The sequence below is a fragment of the Zosterops lateralis genome (assembly GCF_965231275.1).
Source record: "Zosterops lateralis genome assembly, chromosome: 14".
NCBI classification, from domain to species: domain Eukaryota; kingdom Metazoa; phylum Chordata; class Aves; order Passeriformes; family Zosteropidae; genus Zosterops; species Zosterops lateralis.
In genome coordinates, this window is record NC_139774.1 from 8,846,342 (window position 1) to 8,856,599 (window position 10,258).

The window sequence follows — 10,258 nt, forward strand, 5'->3', positions numbered from 1 at the left end:
CCCTCATTTTGTGTACAGGTCCAAGCTTGCATTGCTTTTACAGGTTGCTTTCTCCCTTCTGAGTTAACAGGAGCTCAATATAAGCTGGATAAAGGTAGAGGAGCAGCAGTGGAATGAAAAATGGAAACGTGTGTGATGGGAGGAGGAAAGTCCAGAGGAGGGGACTGCTTGTCAGGAACTGACATTATTCCCTCACCAGTGTGGGGAATAATGTTTTAGTGGCTGGGATATTAGTTTCCTATTACCAAGCCTTTTGCAAAAGCCTGCTCCCCTGCAGTACCAGGCTTTGTGTGAATCCCCCACTTTTGGCATCTGACTATTTTGACTAAGGTGGGACATTGGATTAAAGTGTTCTGAGTAAATCTTTGCAAAGTTAAATCCCACCCTGTGTGAAATACAAATTCCTCTTCTAAATAACCCAGTCAGCTGTGCTGCTGCAGCAGGGCCTGGCACTGACTTGGTGAAAAAGCAGCACTGAGCTTGGTGCTGTTAAACCCTGGGCTGATGGATGGCTGGAGGCAAAGGGAATGGGCAGGGGATGCAGACAGTGTTTATTTCTGTCATTTCATTATGAGTCCCATGATGTTTTGACCTCCTTAAAATCATCTGAAAGAAAAGCAAGGAGGCACATGTAACCACACAAATCCAGGTTCAGGGATAACTTCCAAGACTCCATGTAAGAAGTGGGTCATGACTTCAAAGAGACCTGCTCTGTCTGTCGGAGTAATGGGATTTTTAAAAAGGGCCGAGAGCCAGGATATCAATCTGTATTTAGAGGGAACTTCGAGAGATACTGAGGTACCCACATGGCAAAACAAACCATTATCCCTAATTAAAATTTGATAAGAACTAAATTTTTAAAACATCCAGTTATTGCGAAGAGTGGGAGGTGGGCTGAATACACAGCACAAAAGTAAGAATCTAAACGTACAACCTCGTATTCTGACCAGGAGTAATTGCTCCTGTACTTTGCAGAAGTTCAGTTAAATCAGAATGGGCTGGTGTGTCTGGCAAAGAGAAAATCCCACCGGACCCAGGAGCAGAAAGGCTCTGAGAGTGTGAGGGAGCGCTGTCTGCCCAGCCGGGCCCGGGGTGCGGGGAAGGGTGAGGCCGGGCCCGGGGTGCGGGAATGCCGGGGTGAGGCCGGGCCCGGGGTGCGGGAATGTCGGGGTGAGGCCGGGCCCGGGGTGCGGGAATGTCGGGGTGAGGCCGGGCCCGGGGTGCGGGAATGCCGGGGTGAGGCCGGGCCCGGGCTGCGGGAATGCCGGGGCGCGGCAGGGCCGGGGTGCGGCAGTCCCGGGCTCTCTCCCGGATCTTTTCCCGCTCGGCCGGGCCCGGGGTGCGGGAATGCCGGGGTGAGGCACGGCCTGGGGTGAGGCAGGGCAGGGGTGAGGCAGGCCCGAGCTCTCTCCCGGACGCTTTCCCGGGTCACTCCCGGGCTCTGTCGCGGACCTTTCCCCGCCGCCTCTCCCCAAACTCCACGTCACTCGGAGCCGCTCGCACCCGCCTCCCCCTCACCCCCCCCGCGCGGCGCAGTGGTGCGGCCCGGCCCTCCCCCGGTGGCGCAGTGGTGCGTGCGGCGCCGGCCCCGCCCCGCGCTCGGAGCCGCCATTGCGGGTTGTTTGTGCGGGCGCGCAGCGAGCGCGGGCGGGAGGCGGCGCCGCGGCCCCGTCATGTCCACCCCGGCGCGCCGCCGCCTGATGCGCGACTTCAAGAGGTGAGCGGGGCCCGGACCCACCGCCGCTTCCCCGAGCCTTTGCGCCGGGCTTGGGGCCGGCACCGAGCCCACCCCGGGGCAGGGGCGCGCCCCGCGGGGAGCGGCAGTGCGGGGGGAGCGGGGGCGCCGCCGGGGGAGAGCGCGGGGTCCCGCCGGCTTTGTTCGAGCCGCCTCGCCCGGGCGCCGACGGCTGGGGGCGTCTGAGGATAGGTGTTGGAGCGGTGCGGCCAACCGGGAGTGCCCGCGGGGTGACGGGGCGCCGGGGTGTCGGGCGGGGGGGATGCGGGCCCTGCCGGGGCCGTGGCCCGGGGCCAGGGGGCCCGGTGTGCCCCGCACGGCCCGGTCCGCCCCGCACCGCCGCCGAGCGCGGCCGGTACCGCACCATCCCGGCCCGGAATAGCTCCGGCCGAATTCACAAGTGTTCCCGGCTTCTTGGCTCGGAAGGTCTCCCTGAAAATAAGTTTTTTGTAAAAGCCCCCTGAAAAGGAAGCGCATAGACTTTGCGAATGCTTCGGTTTTGTGTAATAGGAACCGAAATGCCCTTTAATGTTTTTATGCGCGTGGTAGTGTGTTTAAAGTTTGCAGTCATGGGGAATCTTGTGTAATGTATGCGGACTGCTAAAGGAGCAGTTATTAGTTGCACTCTTTTAAATGCTAATATCTGAACCACTGACTCCGGAATAAATTATTTCCCGTCTGACACGTAAACACCCCTAGAACAGGGTGTAGAAAAGGGTGAGGGACTCCCTTGTAAGATTTACTGTAAGAGTTCTCCAGATTGGGTCGCTCAGGAGTAGTTGGAGGTGAGTCAGCTTTTATAGTGTCTCTTTTTTTAGCATAGCTATGTTATACCAGCCCCTGAAAACACATCAGTAAACACTTGACGTCTATTGTAGTTGCTTAACGTGGCTGCACGTAAAGCAACAGCGACAAAAGCCTGATTCGTGAATCTAGAAGCAGTAGGAGGTTTTTGGGAAGTGGAGCCCTCCCCTGCTGTTGTGTGAGTGTTGGTGTTTGTTAAGTGGGTGTTGCTTGATTCCTGTTCAAATCAAAACAGGATATTCAGACTTTTATTGTATTCGGTTACACAGATGAACCAGTCATTTTTTTCAGGCTGACTAATTAATTTTTCAAGATTGCAGTCAGATGTGGGGTTTATGCCTTTATATTCTTACAAGGACTGGTTTAATAATTTTGAAGTTAAGGCTGGAGAGAAGGTTATAAAGTTGTGGAAGAATATAACCAAGTAGACAAAGTAAATCAAATCTATTTGTCGTATATATTGCAACTTTGGTATTCCAAAGCTTATGTAACTTTTCCATGTCAGTTTTTGTTTTACTCTGCTCTTTTGTGATGCAAGTTATATATTTGTTTCTTATGTTACTTGTACTTCTTACTGAAATAATAGACGGTGTGCTGTGAGCTCTGATTCACTTCATTAAACTGCTTTTGCATACTGTGATTGTCAGGAGCAGTGAAGAGAGAACAGTTCAGCAGATCTCTTACCTCCTCTAATTTGTTTGAACAAACAAAAAGAAAAAAAAAAAGGGTTATTTATTTACTTTGCTGATGAAAAGGGAGTGCTAATACCACATTTTCCCTGCTGTTTAGGACTTTCAGGATTAGCCCTATTTCCAGTTCTTGCCAGATCCTTTCTGTAGTTAGACCCTGTGACAAGTAGGGTGCACATGTGCTTTGGAGTTGATCTAAAAACCAAAGTCATCTCCCAGATGCATTTGTCAGGCTAATGCTCAGGCACTGCTGCTGGCCTGCAGCCTGGCTGTCACGTAGGAAGAAGTCCTGTTCCTGCTTTCCCTGACCAAAATAGTAGGTGGTTTATGCTGTTGATACTCAGCTGTCTGGGCTGTGTGTGCTTGAAGAGCAGGGATATAAACACAGAGTTCAAAGGGGCTGTGAGCAGCTCCTGGGCTGCTCTGTAGGGCAGCACCACTGCTCAGCATCCTTGGACAACACATGGTGTTACCCCCAAGTGCAGGGACGATTGCCTGGCTGTGCTGCTGACAGCTCTCAATAAATATGCATTTGCACATGGCATTTAGTTAGAATTTGTCCCTTGGTCTGCAGAGTTTTTTGCAGTGACTTGTTTATGAGTGTGCTGTGATACTATCAAACCTCGTGGTAACACTCAAGAGTTGTTTGTGAGACAAGGGCAGTCACTGCATTTTCCTTATTCTTGCATAACTCTGGAGCCAAAACAGGTGAGGGGAGTAGGAGCTGTCACTGGGGGCTTTGATCAGGTGGATTGATTTGGGCCCTCTGCTGTACATTCTTCAGAGTCTTGTGAGCCTTAATATGGATCCAGTGATGGGCAGAGGAGGGCATTTGGATCCTGCCCTTTGGCTGCACTACATATTTCTGGTTCAAGTTCGTGAAGCTTTCAGTAACTAACATGCTTTTCCCTAGTCCAAGGATTAAGGAACTAAAAATAATTTAAAATGTGATTGCTTTAGAGATAAACACATTTGTTGGACTGGTAAGAGGAAGGAGCAGCACATGGGTTTCCCCTTTGCTCTCTTTTGAAGCAATCAGCTTGTCAGTCAAAATAGGCTTATACCAAATATAGCCACTTCTCACGCAGGGATCAGGGTCTGCAGGAAAAGCTCCACTGATGGTCACTTGCCTTTGAGTCCCAGCAAGAGTGCTCTGTGTGTGTGTCACTGCTGCATTTCTGCTCTTGGTTGTGGCTGCAGCTTTTTCTCTCCTTCACTGTGGCAGCCAGCAGCAATTGCTCTCTCATAGTTCACAGTGTAGCACCATAAATCCCAGCTGTCCATGGTGCTATAAGTTATTCTTACAGTTAATCCTTGGCTCCCTGAACACTTAATCAGACCTGTTGTGCCCTTGTGTCTTGGTGTAAAACATGAGAGAATCTTGATGTGCGTTGCCTTGTAGGTCTGTCTTTCAGAGCGTTGATAATCTGCATGGAATGCTTTGTGTATTTTCTGATCTGGAATGAGAAAATATTTACAAAATACGGATATTACTGGTAAATTATATCTGCAGGTGGAAGTATTTCATACTTATGACTTGTCATTCTATGTTTGTAATTCTTAGATTGCAAGAAGACCCTCCTGTGGGTGTCAGTGGTGCACCATCTGAGAATAATATAATGCAATGGAATGCAGTTATATTTGGGTAAGAGTTTTTTGGTCACTATGAAATTCAGTATCAGAGGGCTAAATATAACAACCTGATGTTTGTTTTTACAGTTATCCTCTTGTTTCATGTATGTAAAGTCAGTAAACTTAAAAAAAAATTCCAAGTGTTATGGTAAAAATCTCTTTTCACAGATAACTGAGAATGGTTAGGAAAGAAAAAAAAATAGATTTTAAATTTGTTCAGCTTTTTGTTTGAATAAAGCTTGCATGAGGCTTAATAAATAGGTTATACTGTCTTATGAAAAAGCAGGAGTCCTCTTTAAAGTACATAAGTGCCACATGTTGTCAGCCATTAAATCCAGGTGTATTAGTGATTGGATTGAATCCTAGTAGGGCAAGGTACAGGATCTGTCTGGGGAGTTACATAATGTATCCTGTGGAAGAGGAGATGGCTTAGTATCCTTTCATAGAACTGAAGTTTTCTTGCTAATAATCTGCTCTTTTGTTCCAATCTAGTCACCTAAAGGCATATGTATTGTTTGGAATGATGATAAAGTAGATATCCCAAATAGCAGAGTGACTATGGGAAGTGCCTTAGATACAACAAAGGGCTCAGAGGTTGCCTGTGGATGCTTCTTTAAGCATTTAAATTACTGCTTCTACCTATATCTTGGGGAGGATGAGAAAAAAGATGTACATTTATTGTACCTGTATGGAAGTAGGTAATGATCCCTTTTAACTGGAGTTTCTTTTTAAAACCTTTCAGGCCTGAAGGGACACCTTTTGAAGATGGTAAGTTGCTAACTTTTGTATCCTTTGTCATTCTAATAAATGCTGCCAGTACTAACATTGTTCTGCTTTTGAAAAATTATAGATGCTGTGTATAATTTGAAACAAACCAAGTAAGTGGAGTGAGGTTTGTTGGCTATAAAAATACGTATCTCGATCTAAGCAGTGTCTTGTCACGCTGGCTAATGGTTTGTTAAAAAGCTGTGAAGCAATGATTCTATCAAGGCTTTTTCATACAAACACACAGGAGCTTTTAAGTTATTGGCCTGACACTGCCAGGTGTGTTTGCACATCTCTTTAGCTGAGCTCAACAAGAGCTTTTCTCATTTCATCTTTTTGGCATATTTTATTCATCATGTTCTCCTAATGAGCAGGTGAAAAACCTTGAGTTGTTCTCAATATAGAACTCAGTGAAGTTAAGGGAATTCCAAATTTGTACATAAACATGAAAGCTGGTGTGTAATGAACCTCCCTTAGGCATATGAGGAATAATGAGTTTAATAATTATAGTATTATTACAGTAATTGGCAGCAGATGGGTTTTTCTCTGTGTTGGGTTGGAGGAGTTACAGTAAATTATTCACTGATCCATAGCAAAGGTTTTCAGTGAATCAGTTGTGAGCTCCAAAGACTGAGATTGCTGATTATGAAATTCCAGTGTTTCTTTGCTGGCACCACAATGCCTTCTTAATGAAACGCCTTAAAGTCCATGGACCCAGCACACTGGGTCATGGAAAAATGGGATAATGTTGGATATGGCTTCCTTTGCCATGGATACAGTGAGTCTCCAAGCTGCTACCCAACCTCTGCTGTTGGGTTTATTACTCTAAGCAGTAGTTACATAGTTCCATTATCACTTGAAATACATGAAAAGTGATCAGATTCAGTGTTGTTTGTTTATTTATTAGTGAGGAGAAATGCTCATGGAGCGCATAAATCAATTTGTCATCTGTGTTCCTGCATATGTTCTTTTGTTGTTTGTTATCTAATTGTATTTATCTTTGTTTGGACAGGTACTTTTAAACTAGTAATAGAATTTTCTGAAGAATATCCAAATAAGCCTCCAACTGTTAGGTTTTTATCAAAAATGTTCCATCCAAATGGTGAGTAAACCATCTTTATTTAGCTGTAATACTCATTAAATTTTACAGTGTGGTCGTGCATCCTCTGAAGCTCCAGAATGCTTAGTCTCTCTTCCTTTCCATCTCCTAAGTAGATGTCTAGGACAGCAACTGCTTGATGAAAAATTAAAGGTATGATGCTATTAAGAAGCAGCTATCTGCCTTTTACTAATCAATATGTAGTCTCAGTAGCAAAGCCTGTCAGTATTTTCAGCAGCAGCTGCACTTAGGTTGGTTTGAAGAGGCAGCTCTGGCTGCAGATTCCTGCCCCTTTCCATTTAACAGCAGCTGTGTCTGTGCAGCCCCTTCATGAGCTGCAGGAACTGATGGAGCCAAGGGTTACCTATTCCTGCCAGGGGAGGTTTCACCCAAGTGCCTGCTTTTGTCTGGCGCCCTGTGCCAACCAGGGCTGGCCCAGGGAGGAAAATGAGGCTGCTCATGGAGGAGGCACCTGACCCAAGCTCAGTGATGAGGGCAGCTATGAGAGTGCACCGTGCTTCTCCCCCAGCACTGATAGGTTTTGCTGAGTACACTCATGCAGGAGAAAACCCTGCCTGCTGCTCCTCTGTAGAAATTATGCCTCATGTACTGTGCAAGCCAGTTTGTCTCTGCCACAAGGTTTGTTATTGCTTGGGAACAAGCTGGAGGATAAGAGTGCAGAAGTTTGAGCAGTGAGGCTCAGGTTCATGTGAACTCCATTAAGACTGTTAGGTATCCAGACAGAAGTAGGATTTCAGGCACTTTTCCATATTCAGTACTGTCTGCCTGAGTGTAGGGTGTGTGAAAATGGAGCAGGAGCTGCCCCTGTGCAGGGTGTGCTGGCTGTGAGTGGTTCCACTCCTGCAGTGAAGGCCTTGCTGCTCTCTGGGAGGCCTCTCCACTGTGACAATATGGGTCAGTCACAATGAAGGAGCAGGACACTGAGTCCATTCCTGTGCTAATGCCATAATCTTGAGACCTTCCTTCTTTCCCTCTTAGGTGTTCTGTTAATTTCAGTAATAAATCTTCAAAGTATGTGTCAAGCCACAGAAGATGGTGAGACTAACTGCTGTCCTCTTTCCTAAGGCATTAATCTAAGCACAGACTGAATTGGAACAATAACTCTGCCTTGAACAGTGCCATAAATCTGACAGTTTCTAAGTGATGTCTGTGTTGTATTTACAGTGTATGCAGATGGCAGCATATGTTTAGATATTCTTCAGAATCGCTGGAGTCCAACATATGATGTTTCATCTATTTTAACTTCAATTCAGGTAACTTTGCATCTGCTTTACCAAATAATTATGTTATTGTTGGTCTCTATTCCAGAATTCACAGCTCAGTGATGGAGATAGCCAGGTATCTGTACCAAGGGGAACTTCAAATCCTTATGAGCTAAGCAGTACTTTTTAGATCAAATAGAGGCAAAGATACTACATAATTATTAATTCTGAACTACAAAACTGCCATTATATATTTTTACACAGGAAAGAAAGCAGTAACTGGTTTTTGTTCATTTTTAACTCTTTTTACTCAAGATAGGAAATCAGATGAAGAAATTTGCCTCGTGTTTGAAACTTTAACTTTACTGTGAAGCCCTCGAAGGGACAATACTGTGAAACACACTACTTGGAATAAGTAAAAATAGCCTGGCACAGTGGAAATGCACAGTTCCTTTGCTCCTGTGTGATTGTTCTAATTTTTCAACAGTGATGTTTCATAGGAGACATCTTAAGCCCCTCTTTAGTCCTGAATGACAGTAGTAATGTAATTGCCAAATAGTCAGTTAGCTCCATAGTGCTGAGTAGCACAAACTGTCTCTGTTTGGTTTGTGGAGCCACAAGTGTGTGCAGCACTGATGCTTAGGCAGGGTGTAATTTGAAGTTCAGTAATATAATTAGGGGTGCCTAACCATGAGTTTAACTAGTTTTTTTCAGCTAGGCCATTCTAATTTGTGTCTGCCTCTGAAACACATTTGACTTGAAAGTAAGTTGATTTTTTTCCTGATATATGTGTTGGTTTGCCTCACATTATGTTTTCCCCTTTTTCCAGTCTCTGCTTGATGAACCCAATCCAAACAGTCCAGCAAACAGTCAGGCAGCACAACTTTACCAGGAGAACAAACGTGAATATGAGAAAAGAGTTTCAGCTATTGTCGAACAAAGTTGGAATGATTCGTAACAGCTGCTGTGTTATTCTCCATCCTCATAATCATTATGTACAATTTAACTCTCAATAGAAAGGCTACCAGAAATTTCAAGTGCCACAGTTCTATGAATTTGCATAAAAACTCATTTGCAAACAAAATTAAGCCCTCCAGTTTAGGGAAAGCTAAAAGCTTGTGTATCTCAATTAACGTCCTTTTTATTGCATGGTAAGAACTAAGTTATTGCTACATAAATTTGTAATATATCCTGTTTGTATTTTTTTCCAAGTGTATAATGTTGGTGTGGAGTTTTCATGACAGAATATACACATTTTGTAAATCTGTACTTTTTCAAATATTGAATGCCTTATTTTTGAATTCTTTAGATTTTTAAATTGGAGAAAAGCACTTAAAAAGTTTTTATATATGAATATTTCATGTAAAACTGTTAAATACATAACCTTAGTGCAAGACATTCTGCTCTCACTCTCTTTTTCCAAGGGCTCATTTTTTGTCCATGCTATTGATACCCTGCACTTTACAAACATAAAAGTTAATCCACAATGCAACTGTCTTCATGGCATGTCTTTGCTTCTGCACCACTGTTTGACTTGATTCTGTGTGTCCTCAGTTGTATGAGGAAGAGATATTTTGGTAGCTGCCAATTACAAATGGGGAAACATGTAACTTTTTTGCTAAAAGTCCCGCCTTAAACCAGCAGCAGAGTTGCAAACATAACCTGGATGACGAGGCTTGGTGATAGCATTCTAATAAGTTTTATTTTTCTGAAATACTGTATTCTACCAACCTGGAAAATGTCATCTAAATCTGTCCTATATTCACACAGTGACACTGTAATATAGTTTTGAATGTCTTCTAATAATTAAAGAGGTTTCCCTTGGGGGTAGGGAAAAAATTAATCACCAACAGAAGAAAAACATTTCTGCAGATTTAATGGAGTTATTCTTTAAAGCTCGACTGTGTACCATGTGGTCAGGTTTCATGTCCGTATCACAGAGGCTCTACATATTCTTAAATTGATAGTTTAAAGAACTTTGGCTTTGTTTTTGTAAGTGTTGATGTGGTAATTTCTTACTGTATTCTGTAAACCAAGCTAGCTGACTGCAGTAAAGAATTAAGCCATTTTTTTCTTCCAGCATTAAAATTGTAACAACTTAGTCATAATTGCAGCCAGCATTATATATCTATTAAACTCTCCAAATCCCATACCACAATACAAGCTCAGTGGTGCCTAAAAAGCAGTGGAAATTGATTTCACCTAGAAGAGAAAATGTTGTTTATTTACAGCAGTCTAAATTACTAAAGTAATTCTCAATGCACTGAAACAAGAATATCAATTTACACCTCACAACTACTTGTAAAGGTCT

General features: G+C 44.1%; 1 protein-coding gene across 1 annotated transcript; it reads left to right on the forward strand.

Moving 5' to 3' along the window:
- Positions 1–1,582: 1,582 nt before the first annotated feature.
- UBE2B (ubiquitin conjugating enzyme E2 B) lies at positions 1,583–9,786 on the forward strand. Its single transcript, XM_083872001.1, has 6 exons — positions 1,583–1,717; positions 4,793–4,873; positions 5,603–5,628; positions 6,638–6,727; positions 7,910–7,998; positions 8,777–9,786. Exons 1-6 carry the CDS (start codon positions 1,674–1,676, stop codon positions 8,903–8,905), a joined length of 459 nt encoding a protein of 152 aa, XP_083728127.1. The 5' UTR covers positions 1,583–1,673; the 3' UTR covers positions 8,906–9,786.
- The last annotated feature ends 472 nt before the right edge of the window (positions 9,787–10,258 follow it).